General features: G+C 35.2%; 1 protein-coding gene across 1 annotated transcript in view; it reads right to left on the minus strand.

Annotated features, from left to right (window-relative positions):
• Positions 1 to 3,097: 3,097 nt before the first annotated feature.
• Positions 3,098 to 22,416, minus strand: part of RASA1 (RAS p21 protein activator 1) — a 48,772-nt gene continuing 29,453 nt past the window's right edge. Inside the window, exons 12-25 of the mRNA XM_032212683.1 lie at positions 21,944 to 22,031; positions 21,161 to 21,238; positions 19,082 to 19,239; positions 18,815 to 18,891; positions 14,320 to 14,492; positions 12,755 to 12,914; positions 12,423 to 12,565; positions 10,758 to 10,873; positions 9,830 to 9,916; positions 9,167 to 9,234; positions 8,430 to 8,518; positions 4,887 to 4,964; positions 4,012 to 4,146; positions 3,098 to 3,899 (exon numbers count right to left, since the gene is read on the minus strand). Coding sequence (XP_032068574.1) covers positions 3,816 to 3,899; positions 4,012 to 4,146; positions 4,887 to 4,964; positions 8,430 to 8,518; positions 9,167 to 9,234; positions 9,830 to 9,916; positions 10,758 to 10,873; positions 12,423 to 12,565; positions 12,755 to 12,914; positions 14,320 to 14,492; positions 18,815 to 18,891; positions 19,082 to 19,239; positions 21,161 to 21,238; positions 21,944 to 22,031 — 1,534 coding nt within the window. The 3' untranslated portion in view covers positions 3,098 to 3,815. The remainder of the gene's footprint in view (positions 3,900 to 4,011; positions 4,147 to 4,886; positions 4,965 to 8,429; positions 8,519 to 9,166; positions 9,235 to 9,829; positions 9,917 to 10,757; positions 10,874 to 12,422; positions 12,566 to 12,754; positions 12,915 to 14,319; positions 14,493 to 18,814; positions 18,892 to 19,081; positions 19,240 to 21,160; positions 21,239 to 21,943; positions 22,032 to 22,416) is intronic.

The following is a 22,416-nucleotide window of genomic DNA, read 5'->3' on the forward strand; positions in this document are numbered from 1 at the left end:
TTGGAAAGAATTATTTTTCAAATTATGGTGGAAAATAAGTATTTGGTCACCTACAAACAAGCAGGATTTCTGGCTCTCATAGACCTGTAACTTCTTTGAGAGGCTCCTCTGTCCTCCACTCATTACCTGTAATGGCACCTGTTTGAACTTGTTAGCAGTATAAAAGACACCTGTCCACAACCTCAAACAGTCACACTTCAAACTCCACTATGATGAAGACCAAAGAGCTGTCGAAGGACACCTGAAACAAAATTGTAGACCTGCACCAGGCTGGGAAGACTGAATCTGCAATAGACAAGCAGCTTGGTGTGAAGAAATCAACTGTGGGAGCAATAATTAGAAAATGGAAGACATACACAAGACTACTGATAATCTCCCTCGATCTGGGGTTCCACGCAAGATCTCACCCCATGGGGTCAAAATGATCACAAGAACGGTGAGCAAAAATCCCAGAACCACACGGGGGGACCTAGTGAAGGACCTGCAGAGAGCTGGGACCAACGTAACAAAGGCTACTATCAGTAACACACTACGCTGCCAGGGACTCAGATCCTGCAGTGCCAGACGTGCCCCTCCTGCTTAAGCCAGTACATGTCCGGGCCCATCTGAAGTTTGCTAGAGAGCATTTGTATGATCCAGAAAAGGATTGGGAGAATGTCATATGGTCAGATGAAACCAAAGTAGAACTGTTTGGTAGAAACACAACTTGTAGTGTTTGGAGGACAGAGAAAGCTGAGTTGCATCCAAAGAACACCATACCTACTGTGAAGCACGGGGGTGGCAACATCATGTTTGGGGCTGTTTCTCTGCAAAGGGACCAGGACGACTGATCCATGTATAGGAAAGAATGAATGGGGCCATGTATCGTGAGATTTTGAGTGCAAACCTCCTTCCATCAGCAAGGGCATTGAAGATGAAACGTGGCTGGGTCTTTCAGCATGACAATGATCCCAAACACACCACCACCCCCGGGCAACGGAGTGGCTTCATAAGAAGCATTTCAAGGTCCTGGAGTGGTCTAGCCAGTCTCCAGATCTCAAATCCATAGAAAACATTTGGAGGCAGTTGAAAGTCTGTGTTGCCCAGCGAAAGCCCCAAAACATCTCTAGAGGAGATCTGCATGGAGGAATAGGCCAACATACCAGTAACGTGTGTCAACCTTGTGAAGACATACAGAAAACGTTTGACCTCTGTCATTGCCAACAAAGGATATATAACAAAGTATTGATATGAACTTTTAATATTGACCAAATACTTATTTTCCACCATAATTTGCAAAAAAATTCTTTCAAAATCAGACGTGATTGTCTGGATTTGTTTTCTCATTTTGTCTCTCATAGTTGAGGTCTACCTATGATGTCAATTACAGGCCTCTCTTATCTTTTTAAGTGGGAGAACTTGCACAATTGATGGCTGACTAAATACTTTTTTGACCCACTGTATATTGTCTAGTTTTGATCTACTGGGCATTTTAGCTCAGTGAAGGAGCATGAGAAATGTTTTAATTAAAATCATTCCAATTAGAAATATTGCTGTAATTATCCAATTTACTTCCATTAGTGATTGGAGATACATTTACAAAAACACATAAATATCAGCTGTATAAATTATTCTGAGCTGATATTTAATGTCTTACAACTCACTGAACTTTTGATAGATTAGAATATTCTTTTACAACTAAGATACTTTGTATAATGATTGCATAGAATGCCTTGTGCATTCTGTCAGGCGTAACTCTGAAATATAGATCCATGAAGAATGCAGAACAGTATGATTACGTTTGAATGAGCAGTTTAGCATAATATAATTTGTGAGTCACAACAGATGATACATCTCTCCAAAGGGAACTGCATTTGAAGAATGCAGAATTCTCAGAATTCTTGTAACTGGAGAGGGGACTCTTCCTAAGTAATCCCTTTAAATTAGTAATAGCCTGCTTTATATTTCAGATGGTTGAAAATCAGTTTGGATTTCCCAATCCAAGGTTTCCCACCATTTGAGGGCTAGTGGAAATATTTTGAGATTTTGAGAGTCACACTTGCAAAATCCATCCCATCCCACTGTTTGATCACCTCAGTTTGCTTAGTTTTTCTGGGAAGGTAGGCAAGTTTTCAAAGAAATCATTTGGGATGTATCCCTTATCCCCTCACGTTTTTTAAAAGAATGCCTCTAATATATAAGCAAAGCTCAGAAAACTAGGAATGTGAGAGGAGAATGCTGCTTCAGTATATCACTTCGCAGAGAGCTTTAATTAAATGAAATAGGCATAACTATTGGGTGAAGTCCTAATCAGCTTGAGAGCACATTTGGTTTTTTACACAAAACCATCTACATTTTTTTCAGAAGGCTGTTCCCCTGCCTTCTGAAGCAGGTAGGGTTCTTTATCAGTCTAAGGCCTGCTGATGTATCATGTCTACTGTCCTAGCATTGACCATTATGAATGTCTTACATTTTCTATTTTTTCCTATTATTCTTCATGCATTATGTTTAAACATGCGAGGTAGTTTATGCGGCAAGATGGCTTAAATGTATAGACAGAAAATATACACATACATACTTGGGGAAGAAATATTCACTCATTAATATTTTTGTTCATTTACAATCTAAACATGAATTCAAAGATTTTCACAATTGTTTTAAGAACTATTTTGAAAGGCTTCAGCCCTCTGGAACTATCCTTTGTTTTTTCTGCTTTATTTGTAACTTTTGATTTAGAGGAAAAACAGAGACTTTAAAATTCAGTAATGCAGTGGGCCACGGTATATTTTTTTAGAACCAACAATGGCAGCATAGTAATAGGCTACTTTACAGTGACCACCACCTAGTCTTTCTTAGCCTTTGTGATATCTCATGAACCTAACACCAAGTGACAGGAGAGCACTTTCCATCACAATTCTCCTTCAGTAATGGTGTTTTTAGCAGCTCCTAATTTAGAAAAGTCCTTATATAATCTTCTCCTCTTACTCTTCTATAAAGGACTTATTAATGACAATACATTACTAACCCTAAGTTGATTTTTTTTCAGTCAGCACTTATGAATGTACAAACATGTACATATATAACTAAATTCCGAATTATTAGTCAAAAAAATTGGATGTATGCTATAAAACTGTTTAATGAATGCATGCATGCCTGATACAATAATTAATAAATTTACTGAATTCAAATTTACTGTTGTAAACATTTTACAAAAATCATTGCAATTTATCTGGATACAGTCATTGGTGAAAAAATTACTCAAAATGATAAATGGCGCATAAAAAAAATAAAGGTGACAAAACTCAGTCTGCATCTTCTTTCAGCACAACTCTGAACAAGCAAAATAGAATGGTATAAAAGTGTACAGCAAAGATTTCCTTTCAAATTCTGGAAGCTGTAAATACAAAGTGGTTGAATAATTGTAATGTGATTACAGTAACCAGGTGAATTACAGTAAAAGGTGTTCGATCCAGTTATACTTTGCTGTTGAAACAATTTATTGGCAGTTGACTGTGTTTTCTGAAAGACAGCTAGACTTTGGCAATTGGAGGTTTGAAATAACATTAAAGTTCAAAGAGACAGTCACAGCATTTACTTTGTGGAAGGTGATTTGTACACCAAGGCTCAGAGGTCCTGAAATTGGTTCCAAAAGTGCAAGTGTCCTGCACAGATAGCTTAAAGCTGCTGGTACAGTCAGTCACCAACAGATCTGTTGTTTTTTGCATAGTTCACACATCACTGGAAACGTGAAACGTGTGCTATTTTTGGCAAGAGCAAGAAGAAGTGATATTGGTGAAAGTTGTCATGTTGGTCATGCTAGCTCATGCAGAAAGCTGCTACCTAATGTTGTTAGACACTGAATACTGATTCTGCTTTTGTTGAAGCAGTTCTGTAATTGCCAGCAACTTCTTTAGCACATGCTGTTAAAAAAAAGGTAAATTTATTAAATTATCCATGGTCTTTCTGGAAGTTTTAAAAGCTGAAAGAAGTGATTTAATTTTGAACAAGCCTATGTTTGGTATCAGCTCTTACCTGCATTGCCCCTCGCTCATTACTGAGTGTTCGAAGTTCATCTGAATGTGCCACACAAATCTCATGAAGGGCTGCTAAATCACGTGATAAGTCAGTTCTAGAGGGTTCTGTAGTGTCTGGAAGTTCAGGTATGTTCTTGAACAAAATATAACGAAGATTATCATCTTTTATAAAATAATACAAAAGGCAGGCTTTTCTCACTTTTTACCATTATTTGACCATTTTTATCCATATAGAGAATGATTACAGTCATTGTCATTCTTTAGCTACAGGCTGCTTAAGGCTTAAATGACATAATAAGTGCTTTTAAAAAGTTGTGTAAGCATCACAGTAGTTAAAATTGTGTAACTAACAGATTCCATTTCATTGTTGAATGATGTAGGAAGCTCAAGTATGAATTGATATGCAATGCTGCATTTTAGAAATATTACCCTTACTTGTGAAGTTTAACCTACTATTTTTAATATCAATAGGCTGATTTTATCCAAAGTTAGTGAATAAGCGTGGCAAACAGCTAAATTGAATTAATGTGCTCTGGAAGAAGATAATTCTATGCAAGAAAAATCTCATGAACAAAGACAGTAATGGGAATATATAAAATAGCAAGGAAGGAATAAGCAGGGAGATGAACTATATAAAATAGAGGGACAATATCACTTGCATATTAAAAAAGTCCACTGAACACCCAAAAAACAAGCCATATAAAGAAAAGCCATTTCAGAAAGCACAGATGATGCCTTGGAGAATAAACAATTAATACTTCGAAGTACATTTCTGGAACTAGAAAAATAAAGTCTTTTCCCAGTTCTCAATGAGGAGATAATAAAGCAAATCTTTACAAAACTAATAGCTGTGTTATAAATAAGTGCTCTTACCCCAAGTTCATCCAAAAACATGATCATCCTGTGTTTGTTACTCTTGATAAATGGATTTACACCTTCCATATAAGGTTCCTAAAATTAAATAAGTTGCTATCTTTATTCTACATCTATTGTAATGCATGCAATAGTTTTACATTTTGATTTCTACATGAACTCCCAAAGCAGCGTAAGTAGTTAAAATATTTTAATAGCCCCTTTCTATATTTACTAAAAATCACATCAAAAGATTCACATAAAAAAACCACCTCACTCACGTTTTATATAGTTTGTAAAATTGTAACAATAGTAATGAGGTTCCTTTATTGGATTTATTAAATCTCATCCTATTTACAGTCAATAAAGCAACTGACCGGCCTGACAAGGGAAATTCATAATTGGTCTTGTAAAGGAAGCAGTTTTTAAATTGTGAAAAATGATACATCCCTTCAAAATGGATTGAGAAGCAAATTGATTATCTATCTAAACAGTGCAGACCAATATATATGAATTGGCATTCTGCATCAGTTCAAATTACTAAACTACTTTCAAGAAAACCCCTACATGGAACATACAGTAACAATCAAAAATGAAAATAGACTCAAGAGTTCTGTTTTTTTGGATTTTGTTTTTATACTTGGTAAGACTTGAGATAATACAAAGGAGGTTTTCATATTTCACATATTCAATCAAAATTCAGATTCTTAGAACTTAGAAGTATGATTAATGATGTGATTTCTATCATATTAAAGGTAAAGGTTCCCTCACACATATGTGCTAGTTGTTCCCGACTCTAGGGGATGATGCTCATCTCTGTTTCAAAGATGAAGAGCCAGCACTGTCCAAAGATGTCTCCGTGGTCATGTGGCCGCATGACTAAATGCCAAAGGCGCACGGAACGCTGTTGCCTTCCCACCAAAGGTGGTTCCTATTTTTCTACTTGCATTTTTACGTGCTTTTGAACTGCTAGGTTGGCAGAAGCTGGGACAAGTAATCGGAGCTCACTCTGTTACACGGCACTAGGGATTCGACCTTTCTAATCGACAAGCTCAGCGTTTTAGCCACTGAACCACAACATGCCTTTATCATATTAATGGTTCTTAATTATTGAGAATTCCTAATCAAGAAAAGAGAAACATGATCAAGAACATGTGCTAATTGTTTCAGTGTCAATTAATCTCTTTGCTAAGAATGAGGTAAGTTATGGATCCAAAACATTTCCAGTGGCCATGCTCTGGAATAGACAGAGTACGCTAAAAAAAAAAGCCAATATCTATGTCCATTTTGTTTAACCAGACAACTGGCTAAGGCTAGGTTCTAGTTCTGCAACTAATACAGGTAACCTTCAACTTACAACCATTCATTTAGTGACTATTCAAAGTTACAACATACTGAAAAAAGTGACTTACAACTGGTTTTCGCACTTACGACTACTGCAGCATCCCCAGGATCTCATGCTAAAATTCAGGCACTTAGCAAGTGGTATGTTTTATGATAGTTGCAGCATCACAGGATGACGTAATTGTCATTGTGACCTTCCCATCCGGCTTCCAACAAGCAAAGGGGGAAGATGGATTCACTTAATGACTAAATGATTCACTGTAGTGATAATAACTATAGTGACTCATTTAACAACCACAGCAAAAAGGTCACAAAATTGGGTATGACTCACTAACTCACAACTGCCTTAACAATTCCAGTCCCAACTGTAGTCATAGGTGAAGGCCTACTGTATGATCTGTAAACCATAGCAAAACCTTTGTTTGAAATTTCTAACCTAAAAACAGTTTTCTTACTGTGTCCTGTCCAATCTAGAGAGATACAATCACCTTTAAAAGGAATGAAAATGAACAGGAATGCAAAAAAGAAGTTATAATTTCTTTATTCATTTGTAAAATGACTTTGGTCTGTTTTTAGAATGTTCAACAACTCATAATTTAATACCGTGTTTCCCCCCAAAATAGGATCTACCCCCAAAATAAGCCCTAGCATGATTTTTCATGCCGCTTGCAATATAAGTTCTACCCCCAAAATAAGCTCTAGTCCAGAACATCAGCAGCAGGGCGTGGGAGATGGTGAGAGTGTGTGGGGTCTGACAGTGGCTAGAAGAAACTGCAGACCACTCAGCCCAATTCTTCCAAGCAGTAGGTGGAGACATAGGCTGGGGTGGGGTGGGGGTATACGATCTCTCCTATCATCTGTGTTTGCTTGCAGAGTGTGTGGTGGAAGTTGGAGGTGGGGGCCGAGAGTGCAGGGGCTGCAGCGTGGCGCCACCTGCCCCATCACTTGCCTCAGAGGCCTGGAGGTGGCACAATCTGGCCTGCAGGACGTGCTGCGCTGTCGCCTGCCAACTCTGTCTGTCTTTGCTTGCCTGTGGCTGCAATGGGACAGGCAGTCATGCGGTGCGTCTGGTGGGCCAGATTGCATGCCTCCCCATGGTTGTGCCTCCACCTGTTACTTAGAGCTGCTATTGCGAGGTGAGGCAAGGCAGGTGGCAGGGTGGGGGTAGTGGCATGCTGCAGCCCCTGCATAGTCAGCCCTGCCATCCAACCTGGTCCTCTAGCTTGGCCACACACTCGGTGGGACAGATGGTGGAACAGCGAATGGGAATGATGGGGCTTTTCATACCTCATCACAGAAGGAAGGAGAAGGAGGAAAAGGGAGAACAGTTGCTTGAGTGCTGCCACTTCGCCAGCTGCTCCCTGGCCTTGCTGGCGGGAACCTGGACTGAAAGAAAGGGTCTTTTTCTTTCAGATTTGCCCTGACCCTCCCATTCCTTTTGAACCTGGCTTCCCTCCTCAGAGGTAGATGGAGGGCTAGGTTGGGCTGAAACAGAGGAGAAAGGGGTTGGGGGATAGAAGCCATGCAGCTAAGGATAGCTTAGGGCTCGCTCACCTCTTTGTAAGGCCTCTCAGGAGAAATGGCATGGAAATGTAAAAGCTGACCTGGGCTCTGGCAGCGGGGGCTACTTGATCCTTTTCCCAGGAGTACCTTGCCAGCGTCCACTAGATGGACTTTCTCTCCCCTCCGCCCCCAGTTCCCAGAGAGGGAGGGGGGCAAGAGAGAGAGGAGGAGGGAATAAATGGAAAGGGCTCACAGCGGTTTGTTTTGATTTTCATACCTTGTCTCCTGAGAGGCTTTGTGGAGGGTAAGCCCCTCATCCTTATTTGCTGGATGGAGGGCTAGGCTGGGCTGAAGCAGTGGAGAAAAGAGAGGGAGGGAGAAGCTAAGGACAAGGGGCTTGCCCGCCTCTCAACAAGGCCTCTCAGGAGACATGGCATGCAAATCAAAACAAAGCACCTTGAGCCCTTTCCATTTGTTTCTCCTCTCTCTCTCTCTCTCTCTCTCTCTCTCTCTCTCCCCCCCTCCCTGGGAACTCCCTCCCTGGGAAGACCGGTCTTATTTTCAGGGAAATACAGTATGATATGTGGACATAGGATGTAAGGTGATCCTTTCCCCTGATGATTAACTATGGGACTATCTGCAGGCAATATATACCGCAATTAGGATAGGCAGTTTGTTTGTACTTTCTCAATGAAAGTATGATGAACCAATGTTTACCTTAGCTCCAAACTCAACAAGATTTGCCAAATTCTGTACAGACTTTGCTACCAGCGTCAGTGTTCTTGCTGCAGTTGCAGAAGGAGAATCTGTAACAAATAGTTTGAAAATCACAACCAATATTACAATAATTTATAGCAAACCAACTTAAGTCAACGTTCTTCCTTCCAGGTCATATTAAACCAGCTAAGTTGTTAACACCTGATTCAGGTGTTAACTGATAGCCTTTTGAAGGGGAAATTCATAAACCATGGCACTTCCTTTCCCAAGGCACTAATAATATAACTATAGAAATCTTAAAGACAGTAAATTCTGGTTTTCCCTTTCCTAATTTTTTTTAAAAAAATTCACCAACTAGTTGTTTAGGAAACAATTATCAAAATAATTATACAACTGCATATTTGTCATTATCTAACCCTCTCAAAACAATTCAAAATGAATTGTTGAGTAGCAGTATGAACTTATTTCACTTTAAAAAATAAAATGTTGAAAGGAAAACTCTTAGGGAAGTTTAGCAGTATTAGACACATATGATGCTGAACCCAAATGAGTGCACCAATTCCATATACTCTCATTCTCATTTTATTACTGACATTTCTAATAATTATATATTTTAAAAAAGCACTTAACTCTATTTAACCAAGCAATAGAATTCATTTTCATGACTGCATTTGAAACTAAATAGGTAGTGTTGTCCTAATGCTAAATTTGAGTTAATTACTATCTAATGTATTCACCTGAGATGATATTAAACATCCTTGGATTAAGAATAGCAGGGCAGATCAGCCGAAGGAAAACAAAGCCACTGAAATTATAGATACAAGAATATGTTGATGTTTAAAATAAATAAACAAAACATTGCAAAATTATTAAGGTGCACATATATGAACCCATTTATCTCATTGTTTTTGTATATGTACTAGCAAGAGTTCATAGTTTTTCAACCAACTCTAAAGCAGGGAAATTGTCCTTTCAACACATACATCTAATAGTTTGTAAAATATTCATTATCAGAATGATAGAAAAGATTTTCAAAAGTCCTAAATTTTTCAAGCTAAAATAATAGCCTGTGTCACCCTAATCAATGTAAATTTTCAATAAGTATCAATAAAATTATATAGTATATATGCATGTAAATAGTCATTTCATATACGTACTGTAGCAATATACTGTTTAACAAGTAGTTAAAGATACATATTCACAGTCTCAACAAGATAAGGAACAAAGAGATAAAATCTGGTATATTAATTTCTTTCTCTATCTCATAGTTTTGCATTTTCAAAGTTTTAAAACAATGCATCTTTTCAAAGATAGCTGAAAAATAAAACATGAAGGTGAATTTCTCAATTATAGCATATAACAGGCAACAAAGCAATAATAATAATTAAAAAATAACTTACCTAACTACTCTTGTCCTCATAGTTGTGTTGGCTGGCCACTTGTTCTGAACAGATTTTTGTAAGCAACCGTAGATATACCTCAATGTCCTAATCAAATAATACAATTGGAATAATAAGAAATTAAGTTTTACTATAGTGAAGCATTCCAAAAATATAGATAACAGATATTCCTGATACTTCATATTTAATTTAAACAATCAAGATTACTATTTTAAAAATGTTAAAAGAAACATCAGGAAAATTTGAATGAAATAAAATACATCAGACTCAATAAATATATATTACAAAAAAACTTTAGCGAAATACTGAACTCTTCAGAAATTTTACTTTTAGGTATCAACTGAATAACTGAAAGATACAAAATTTTAAAACAAGAAATAAGAACTTTCTAAGTTTTCATCCAAGTTTATAGCAGTGTTGGCAGTATGGTGGCCTAGTCTCCTACTCGGAATGCTGAGTGTTCAATCCTAAATCACAGATGTTTCTCTCAGGGTACAAAGAAAAAAAATTTCTGCAGCAAACTCCACATGATGTCAGAAAGAGCATCCAGCAGTAAATGCTCAGCTCTGTCCAGTCGCCCTGTCTTTACCCTAAATTAAAGGAATATAGAGTTGTAGAAAGGGAATTATTCAAGTTTATAGTAGAAATAAAGTGACTTCAGACTGTAATAATACTTCCACTTGCATCATAATCAAAATGCAGGTGAAAACAAAGGAAATTTATTTTTCTAATTTTATAGAAGTTCTACTATGTACACATACTCTTACCCACAAACACTAAACTAGTGAACAAAATCTAAGAACTTGGCCAAGGAATAACCTTTTAGAAAGAACTATAACAGAACAATAGACAGAATGTGTTCTAATCCACATGAAATTGAAACAACCAAATTTAAACAGATCTTTCTAGAAAATACTGATGAACTTACGGAGGTAGTATTTCTGCAGCCATGAATATTTTTTCCACAAGCTCTGAAAGGATACTTAGTAGATGTGCTAAGTTAGTATTTACATCTTCATTTTTTTCTAATTTTGAAGGATTCAACTGAAATATACAACCATAAATTGAACATTTAATTCTTATTTTGAATGAAATAGATTAAATATGTTTACAATATATATACAATTTACGATACAGTTTAAGATTAACAGATTAAGACTATTGAAATATAAATAAATTTTAAATTCAATAATAAGCATATGGGTTGTAATGCTATAAAACTAAGCATTATTGGCTATTTTGTTCCATTTTGACCTCTTTGAGTATTTGGTGAAACCTACAAATCTTTCTCAGAAAAATGTATTTAACTTCATCAAATAAAATAGACATTGTCTATATTACAATGGAAAAATTATGTACAGATTAAATACAACTATACAAATATTTTTTAAAAAAACTAATAGTTAATAAATGTGTTTATTTATTAACCCATTAAATTGATAACAAGATGATGCCCTTTTTAGGTACAATAATTTTGGACAATGTTATGAGGTTAGCAAACATTTTTAATCTCTTAATTCCATCCGAGATTAGGGTATCCCAAATCCTATTGGCCTTTTGCAGTACCCCTAAAACTTGATTTTATACATGGGCTTGGGGGTCCTAGATGAGTGAAAAAGCCAACTTCTTGGCTTTGTTGATGGTTATTTTGCGACGCTTGGGTGCTATTTTTTTTTAATATTACGTGTTTTATTTGTTTGATCTATTTTATTGAAAGCTGCTCAGTCATATATATATATATATAATGCAGGGGTGGGTTCCGGCAATCTCTATTGCTGGTTTGATCATGGATGCGTCGTGTGCGCTTTGCGCACATGCACAGAGCAATAAAAATTGTTCTGCGCATGCACAGAAGCAAAACACAAGATGGCAATGCCTATGGCGCCACCCAGAGAACTGGTTCGGGGGTGTGGCAGCCTGGGTTACTGCTGGTTCCAGCAATCCAGGCCGCCAAACAACTACTGGTTCAGCTGAACTGGTCCAGACCGATAGGAACCCACCACTGGTGTTATGGTTGGCAATATAAATCTTTTAAAAAAACAACCCAAGTTTTGGAGTCTAGAGGCCATATTTACATAGTATCATATGTATATCATTGAATGCGAAGTTTAGTTAGAAGTACTGAAAATAAAGCTGTAATGTTTTTTTTTCCCAAGTTCAAAGATTCCTTTGGATTCTCAAGGGATCTGTGAACCCCAGGTTGAGAATATCTGCTCTAAACTAAAATAATACAATGGAATAATATTGGAAACGTGTTTTAAAGACAAGTACTAATTAGATTAGCATATGATTTTTTATACTTCTAGTATAGCATTTTTGAAATTAATGTACTTAGAAAATTGTCAATGATACAATATATTAATAACTCAATTTAAAACCTAAATAATATAATACAAAGAGAATTAATTTTATAAGGATAAATCTCAGTTTAAAATTGCCTCAAAAACACTTAACTTAGTTACTATCTTCATCACAGGTTTCTAGGTTTAGCATTAAAAATTGCTGTAAATGAAATAAATGTGCATTAAAAAATGTGTTTCCTAAAGAAAACGTGCATATTCATTATATAGTAATATTACCTTAAGTTTCTTACCTCACAAGATTGTTTACTTTCCATTATCTTTAAAATAGAGTCCTTTAGAGCATGATGCACAAACCGTGTAGCTGTAGCTTTCATATACTGCTCCATAAGGGTACTTGCCAGTGTGGTGGCACGGAATAAAGTAGTGGCTTCATCTGAATAAAAATATGCGTTTGTATAATGGGTTAAAATATTATATATGGCATTTTTTAAAAAAATCTGAGAGATATTAATGGTCCAAACAACATTATAAAGGCAAGGATTGGGAATCTTGGGAAAAGAGAAAAGGAATGTCATAGAAAATTAATTTCAGTGTTAATCAGTATTAAAGATTTAGAATGTACCTTCCATGCTTATTTCTCTGTCATTTAGCGTTCGCAATAATAATGCTTCCAGTTTTTCATGGAGAAAAATTTTAAGTAAAATACTAGCTAGCAATGTTCTATCTTGTCCGCACACATGGGATAAGGCATAAACCACGTGCAACTCTTTTTGCAGTACCAACTGAAAAATAAAGGTTAATAATTTAATATAAAACTGAAATATCATTTTTTTCTTAAAAGAAGAAAACAAGCAAATAAAAATTAGTTAATGCAAAAATAGAATATTTGTGAATGGAAAGTAGCTGCAGAAGCTACTGTATTTTTACAATAAAAAACTACTTTAAATATGTTTTTGTGTCTTTTGTATTATATGTACTCCCACTGATATATTGTTTCTAAACATTTGGCAATTTTCATGTATTTCTGATTTCAGTTATTTTCCCCCCTTAAAAGCCTACTCTAAATACTTTAATTTCCCTTACTGGGTAATATACAATATATATGAAAGCCAGTTTTAAAAATCTGATTCTGTACATGCACTTCAAATACTGTCCTTTTTCTTAGAAGTATTCCCTAATTTTTGAGACCAGTTTTTATTATTCCAACAATTTATAGGTACATAGACTATGATAATGTTTAGCCTTCACCAAGTACTTTTTGTTGCATTTCTACTTTAATCTATTATGAAATCTAAGTGTACAATATCTGCATATATAATTGTTACTCTAGTAATCTCCAGTTTGAATGGCATTTAAAAAAAAGACTAGGGGTGAAATGGTTGGACTTACTATGTTTCTCATGAAGTTCAAAACTTTGTCTTATAAGTCCTTTCATCTATGGAGATTCTCAATCATCCAGGCCATGGTTGTCCCAAAGGCAAATGGACTTTTGGTTTTTTCCTTGAAAGGACAGTGAAAGGACACCACCTATCTGCTCTCCTTTTAGCACTTCCAAAAATGTTGCACATCCATTTGCATATAGATTTAGGTGACCTTAAAGGTACAGATAAATCTCCAAGTGGCCTCAACAATTATTAAACAGCTAATGACCTTCAGAGGGCTAACGACCAGATGACTGCAAAGAATATAAATCCTTCCATTCTTCACCATTCAGTCAGGACTGAAGAAGCCTCTTGGATGAGAAGCTAAATGTTTTCAAGAAAAGACAAAGTCCAGTTGCCTTTGAAAAAGCATTTTTGAGACAATAACTCTTTTCCAATTTTGTTCTTTTTCATGTTCTTCCTTCATATATATTTATGTAGTTCATGACATATGCTCCTTCAAATAATGAAGTTCTAGTGTTTGGGGATTTTATGTATTCTGTTAGCTATCACAGACAGCTTGTTCAATAATATAGTTTGAAATTTGGAAGAGCAATATTACTTTAACTTTTAAGTCTTGTAAAATTGACATTGTTTTCTGAAGTATTTCAGTGTATAAATAAATCTAAACGTCTTCTGTTCAAATTGAGAGCTACACAAAAACACCTTGAAAAACCAAAAATTAATAATAATAATTTTCTTATATTGACAAGAAATGCTTTAAAATGTTTTTCAAAATGCTACTGAAATCACACTATTTCAATACCTCTTTAAATTCACTGTATTCTTCTTCAGGCATTATTTTCTCCATAGAATACCGTGCTCGGACACGCAAAGAGCCTGGTTCAATACCTTTCAGGGGTACATGGGAACTGAGCTGAAACCATTCATCTGTTGCTTGTCCTTTCTGTAGTCGGTTCAATTGGCATCGCATAAATACTTGAAATATAACATTACAGATTATAGTTAGTGTTTTGCAATTCTCTTATAACTGACTGACATTTCAAAAGTTGCTGTTCCTGGCCAACCTTTTCTGGGCTAGAGGTTTTAGAGGTAAGGCCTAGTTAGGACTTAGATGGATCAGGAAATCACAGTGGTATTAGCTAACCTGAAGGGTGGGGAGGTGTGCATGAATATATGGGCTGACATTGAAGTTTGATATGAAAGATGTGACAAGATTCTGTGTTACTTAGAATATTATACTTGACTTCACTGTTATCCTGTTTTAAACATATAATAAAATATGAATTATTTCATCCCTGAGTTTAATAAAGTGTCTGAAAAGTCTCTTTAAACAATTTTCCAGTATGATTAACTATAGCATAATTCAACGTGGATTATATAATTCTTTTTTCTCTCATATAGAATAAATAATTCTAATTTCTAATAATATGCAATGGAATGTGCACCTAGAGAAGCAGTTTTAGCAACGAAGAGCTTTATCAGACAAGAGGTCCAGATTAAGAGACTGTGCAGTTCTAACCTGGATGGCTAAGGGAAGGAAAAAGCTTGAGGGTAGCCACATCCAAGACTCTCAGGATATATCTATTAGGTTAAAAGCTTATAGATTCACTTTAGCAAAATTCTGTCTCTTAGATGTTTACAAATAAAGGATTGGATCATTTTGATTTTGTTGTGTTGTTCTTATGCTTGGGCCTGACAGAGTATCAGATACAAACTGATAAATATAGACAACAAATACAAACGATGAAGTATTTATCAGAACCATTCTTCCTGAACACTGTTGCATCAAATCATTTCCTCAGAGAGAAAAGTACAAAACATTTACTTTTTTAAAAGACAAAGATATTAAAATTTAAACATTCTTTTTATTTCCTCTTGCATCAGTTTCAGAACATACAACTTTATTATTACATTTCATTTTCTCTGAGTTTCTAAAGTGTATTAGGTGGAGATTTCATATTTGTACTACCGTATTTTTCAGAGTATAAGATGTACCGGAATATAAGACGAACCATCCTAGGTTGGTAGATAGGAGGATAGAAAAAGAGAAAGAAATACAATAGGTAGGTAGGGAGAATGAGTACTTAGGTAGTTAGGTAAATAAAGGGATAGAGAGAGAGAGAGAGAGGGAAATAGAGAGAAATACAGTAGGTAGGTAGAGGGATATATATATATATATATATATATATATATATAGATAGATAGATAGATAGATAGATAGATAGATAGATAGATAGATAGATAGATATAGATATAGATATAGATATAGATATATAGATCTCACACTACTCCTGGAAACACCAAACCTGAAGTAGTCTGAAGCAGCCTGAAGATGACGAATGAGACTTCGTCGAAACGTCGCCAAGACATCTCCAATTCTACGCGGGAGAAAACCCGAACAACTAGAGACCTATATATACATATATATACATATATATACATATATATACATATATATATACATACATATACATATATATACATATATATATATACATATACATACATACATACATACATACATACATACATACATACATACATACATACATATATATATATATATATATATATATATATATATATGATTTTTACAACCCCTGGTAAGCCCCAATTATGGGAGGAAGCTAACTGCTTCCATCATCTGTCATCACGACAGAAACCCAATGTTTTTTACTGTTGCCTTTCTTATATTTGTGTTTTTTTTAATTTGTGCCTTTATTTATTTATCAGCACAAATAAAAACACACACACACACACACATATATATATAGATAGATAGATAGATAGATAGATAGATAGATAGATAGATAGAGAGAGAGAGAGAGAGAGAAATACAGTAGATACGTAGGGAGATAGAAAGAGAGTAGGTAGGTAGGTAGGTAGGTAGGTAGGGGGATAGCGAGAGATAAATAGAGAGAGAGAGAGAAATACAGTAGGTAGGTAGGAGATAGAAAGAGAATACGTAGGTAGGTAGGTAGGTAGGTAGGTAAGTAGAGGGATAGAGAGAAATATATATAGAGAGATACAGTAGATAGGTAGGGACAGAGAGAGTAGGTAGGTAGGTAGGTACATAGATAGATAGAGGGAAAGAGAGAAATGCAGTAGGTAGGTAGGTAGGTAGAGATAATAGGTAGGTAGGTAGATGTTTCCAAGTGTATTCATCCATGTGCTGGAGAAGGAAATCACTGACAATCTGCAGCACCTAAGACTTTGTTTCTGCTGGCACAGCACTTGATCAATGTAATTCTTATCAACCACTCTAACTAAAGAGCTTTCTGAAAGGGGAAAAAAGAAGTTCTGCTCTCTGCAAACCTGCCAAAATTGGCCTCTTTTTCACAAAAATGGGCTCGTTTTTTTAAAAGGCATCAATAGCCTTGGGGTGGGTGGGTTGAAGAGTGCTCCTGAGGGGGGGTGTCCGTTTTGTCAAAAAAAAATTGCACGCATAGCCTTTAGGAAGCTTATAGATTGCTGCTGGGGGTTGGGGGGTGGCAAAAACAGGCCTTTTTTGCTCATTTCTGCCCTCCCCAGCCCCCAGGAGCTCTCTAAAAGCCTCCAAAAGGCTATGCACAACCATTTTGGTGAAGGGATGAGGCTTCGGGAGGCAAAAAATGATGGATTCAGTGTATAAGATGCACCCAGATTTTCAGCCTCTTTTTTGAGACAAAAAGGTGTGTCTTATACTCTGAAAACTACGGTATTTCTAAGGATAGTTACATACATTTGAATAAAATAAAATCTATTTTGTTTGATCATAATTTTTACTTATGAATTATCTTTTTCCTACAAACACTAAGATTTTTTTGCTATTCCCCTTTCATGTACTTCCCTGCAGAGCTGGAAGTTATTTTGCTGATGTAAATAAAAAAGAATCATATTTAATTTATAATGTTATATTCTTCACACTAAAAATATTTAAAATACCTATTTGTGTTTGCTTGATATGCTATTATTATTGATAAATTTTTATTACAAAACTTATTAATACCAAAAATTCTGATCAAAGTGTTTGTATATTGCAAGGCAACAGATATGAAAGAATATTCCTTTTGTTTTACAATCTCTTCAACACAAAACTGAAAATGTGTCCTATGAGAGAGTAGAATTGGTTGTAAGATTAATGAGTTTCCATCCTTCAAATTTTGTCTTCAATTTTACTTCCTAAATCTATTTCCCATTTTAATCGTCTTCAAGAAATGAGTATGGACAGATCTAGTGTGTAATTCCTGGCTAGGAGGGCTTTAGTAATCCTTTGAATTGTGTGTCGGTAGTGGTGGTTGTAAATAGTCACTCATGTCGTCGTGACCTCTCATCTGGACTACTGCAATGTGTTCTACATGGGACTGTCCTTGAGAAGCATTCTTTCCCCAGTTATTTCTGCCATCTAATTGGCCAGGAAGGATAGACATACTTCAGGTCCCATTGGCCAAGGAATGTTGGTTGGCAGACCCTAATACATTCTCTAACCCTAACCTAACCTAACCTAACCTATGTGTAACATTCTACCTCTGGAGATCAGAATATCCCTGACCCGGCTGGCCTTTCATAAGGTTCTAAAGACTTAGTTCTGGGCCTGCTCCAGAGACAGTGCAAGAACCTGCTTTTTGATTTTGCTAGAGATCTGAGTTTACATTGCTTGGCCAATGTGTTTTTAAAAACTTTGTAATGTTTGTGGTTAATTTTTACTTTAACTCATATAAAGGGAATAATTAAAAAACAGATAAATAAATAGAATACATATTTTTCCTTTAGTATTATCACAGAATATGCTAAACTTGGGCACATATTCATGCTTGGTTAAACTTAATATTCGTTGTCTTCTGCCTGCATTTCAGGCATTGCCTTGTCGTTTCATCTCCCAAAGTTCCTCAAAAAATAAAGGAGCTAACCAGATTAGCCAACCAACAGACGTTATCTGGGAACAACTTTGTAATGGGCCTGAGATGCTGCATCATATTAGCAGCAAACTAGGCCCTCAATTCACCTGCCTATAGGAATTTCCTAAGTGGAAATCAGATAGGATTTGAAGACCATTTGAAATGAGAATACATAATGCCCACTATCCTCTCGTTTTCAAAGTATTTCTATAAACTGAAATTACAGCTGAAATGACTACCAAAAATGAAGATTCAACGGTAAATTTACAATAAATTATGTGCTAAGAACGATATTATAGGAAGGGAACAAAGCAGCTCTAAGTTATGTGAAAACTTTATTTAACTGGGAAAAGTCATTTTCCTTTTGGATAAATGCAATAATTTTGAAATGATATTTTTTTAAAAAACTACCAAACTTACATATATCTGGATCTTTACTCTTCTTTGTTTTATTACTAAGGCTTATTTCAAACCTGTTGATATCAGAAGAAAGATCACTGGGGAAAAAAAAAAGAAAAATCAGATTCATATTTGTATTTTACCTTCACACTGAACATCAAAATGCCAGAAAGTTGTTGGTACTTTCATTACAGTCATATTGGTAAACAAATAAAAGAAAGCAACATATGATAAAACTGTCTGATTTCCAATTCCTGCCCCATATAATAGAATTTGCATGGAACTTACTCAAACACAAACTCCTCCGACCACACAGGGTTCTGACCTTCTCGTACATGGGTTTTTGCCACCTGAACAGCGTTCAGGGATATATTACAGTAAGGATTAGTAAAATGCTTTGCTGGAAGTGTATGGGCTTCTTCAACATGCAATATAAGACTGCTGACCTAGAAAAAAATTGCAACAGAATTTTAAAATTTATTTTACACAAATTATGAAGTATAAAAGATTGTACATAAACTATAAATAGTTACACCTACTGATATATTAAGTAATTATATACCTAGTAATACCAAATTAAGAAATCAAGCATAAATAGATTTAACTTGAATGCTATTGTATATTCTTTCAATTTATCTAAATGTTGATAAAGAAAGCGGAAAAATGTCTGGATAGAATTTACACACTACTAAAATAAGAATACAGTGCAAAATCATTGACTGATGGTTTTTAACTGTGGGTTTGTGCCTGCATAGAGCAAATTCAGAGAAACTATTTAATGATATTACTGCTCCAAAGGTACATGGAAAAAGACAAACAGAATGCAGAGCAATAATAAAAGTGAAACATGTTTAATTATTGAAAGGGATAGGATGGGGGAAAGCACCTATTGCCATGACGGTGAACCTATGACATGCATGCCCGAAGTGTCATGCGGAGCCATGTCGCTTGGCACACGTGGCGTCGCCTGTCCCTCTTCCGGGTTTCTGACACACATGTGAGTGATTATCACCTTGCTTTCATGCGTGTGGTAGTGCCAGAAACTGGAAGAGCTGGTCTTTCGTTTTCTGGTGCGAGTATGCATGCCGGTCAGCTGATCGTCACGCACTCATGCACACTAGTAACTGGAAGAGTAATTGTACCAGTACCCATGCTCTGGCTGGCATGCATGCACATGCCAGAATGAGAAGTTCATTTTCCGGCATGTGCGTGCCCCTGAGGAGCTCCTCTTCTGGGTTGCAGTCAAGTGTGCATGCTCCCTTTTTGACACTCAGTGCCAAAAAGGTTTGCCATCACTGACCTATTGTAAAATAAATTCATAAAACCATCAATCTCCCTGGAATGCAATAATCTTCTACAAAATATCTTACATTGTTAACTAATGTAGGAACTAGTAGAAAGTTGAAAAGGATCACTGTGCCACTTCCTGGGGTATAAAGAAATGTCATAGAATGTGGAAGGCATAAGCACCAACCTCTATTTAAACCTCTCTGTAATTCATAAGAGTTTGCTCTGTGCAGACACATACAGCCTTTTAAAAGAACATACAGCAATTCTATAAGGAAGTTAATATTTAATCATAAAACACTATTTTTATGATTAAAAGAATTTATAATGACTAATTTTGTCACCTATAAAATTGGAAGAAAGTACTGTAACATCTAAATATTAATAATTCCATCAAATATTAAGACGTAATCAGTACAATTTGCTATTTACTATTTATAATTCTCAAGATTTTTTGGAAGAAAAAGGAACCCAATAAACAATATTTAATTATTACAATAATATACACTTTTGGGGTTGGCTTCTCTGTAAAGATGTCTCATTTATACTAAACAATTAATTTTCAGAGGAGAATATACTTATTTTTCAATATATACTATATATATTGAATAATATATATATTCAATATATATTATTCTCAATACATAATCCTATAACATATATAAAATGACATCCACACAATGATAATTAGACATAAAATACACTAAATGACATCCCAAAGTACCAAATATATGTTGCTCCATCATGATTATGGAGCAATCTATAAAAAAAATTCCAATTAACATCATAACTGACTATACAACTTTTTCTTAAAATATGGTTAGTAGTTAGTTCATGAATCCTAACAGCTTTGACTTCATTATTAAAATTGAATTTTAAAATTATTAAAAGCAAAGCAGTACCTGTATGTTATTAAATTAACTCCATTTATTTCATGTTTATTTCAATCTTTAATTTATTTAAAGTACATGATAAAGGAGACACTGTGATTATTCTAAAAAAAGTTATAATTTCTTTACTTTATACAAGTAATAGATTACTTCAATCAAAAACATTTCAGTTTCAGTGAGAACACATTACCTGACGCAAGCGCTTATTAGATGTTCCTGAACTTGTTTTTCGTAAATTGCAAAACTTTTGTAAAACTTTCATCCAGTCCTGCAAGTAAGAAATCTCAGATCAGCAGTTCCCAACTATACAGTGCAAATGTTTATAGGTCCATAGCTGGATACAGGATTACAGACAAAATTGCACTTATGTTTAATCCTTTAACTAATCTCTAGGTATTTTAGTTAAGTTTAACTTTTTATAGCAGGTCTCTTTCTTATTTCTCCTAATGTAGAAAAGTAGTATTATCATAATCAATTAACAATTTAATTACAGGAAGGTAAAGTACAAAGGCAAGTGAAGACACTTTTTTTCTGACTGCCCTATTTCTATAAGTATTTGCTCTTGTTCACTTCTAAACAGATTTTTTAAATTGTGACAACCTTTTACACTCTACCTTTTAATAAACTGCTTCACTATGTCAATCTCCTTACAAGGAAAATGTCCTTTTTGGGTGAGTGTGCATGTGCATGCACACACAAGCTGTAACCAAAAAGTTTTGACCTCGAATATTATAAATACAATCCACTATAGCAAGCACATGTGTTTGTGTTTGTATCCCCTTTCCCCTTTTGAGTTGTTCGCCGCCCTGAGTCCCTCCCGGAGAAGGGCGGCATACAAATAAATTAAATCTCAAATCTCAAATCTCACATTATTACAATCCAATCTGATTTTTATCACAATACATTAAAAACATGTCATATACTGCTATCTTAATCATATTACTACAATAGGTTTTTTTTAAAAAATATTTACCTGTGCTTGTTCTGGAGTTTCTCCTGCAAAGTAAAAGATGTAATGCTCTTCACTAAAGTGCTGAACTACTATCTGAAAACAGTTTGGCCTATTTAAAGGAAAAACAAACAAATAAACAAATAAAGATAGAATTCTTTTAACAGAAATCAGGTGTCACTTTTGGGACCTGCAATCTTTTCACTCCCATATATGTTTACTACTATTACTATCCTATTGTAGTGCATTAAAATCCCTCTTTATTTTCCAAATATGCCTATATTTAATTAATATTCATCTCTTTTTAATGCACATTAATAGCATCTTTTAAAGATAAATCAGCTCAAGATGAGATGGACAGAAAATAAATCTAGTAATTAAAAATAAATGAGTTAATATTGACTCCAAAAACTGCATGAATTGAAGACTGAATTCTAAATAGTCAGTTTTAATTTGTTATAGTTGTCTCTAACCTAAAATGTCATTACAAACAAATT

Source organism: Thamnophis elegans, chromosome 3 (assembly GCF_009769535.1).
Source record: "Thamnophis elegans isolate rThaEle1 chromosome 3, rThaEle1.pri, whole genome shotgun sequence".
Lineage (NCBI taxonomy): Eukaryota > Metazoa > Chordata > Lepidosauria > Squamata > Colubridae > Thamnophis > Thamnophis elegans.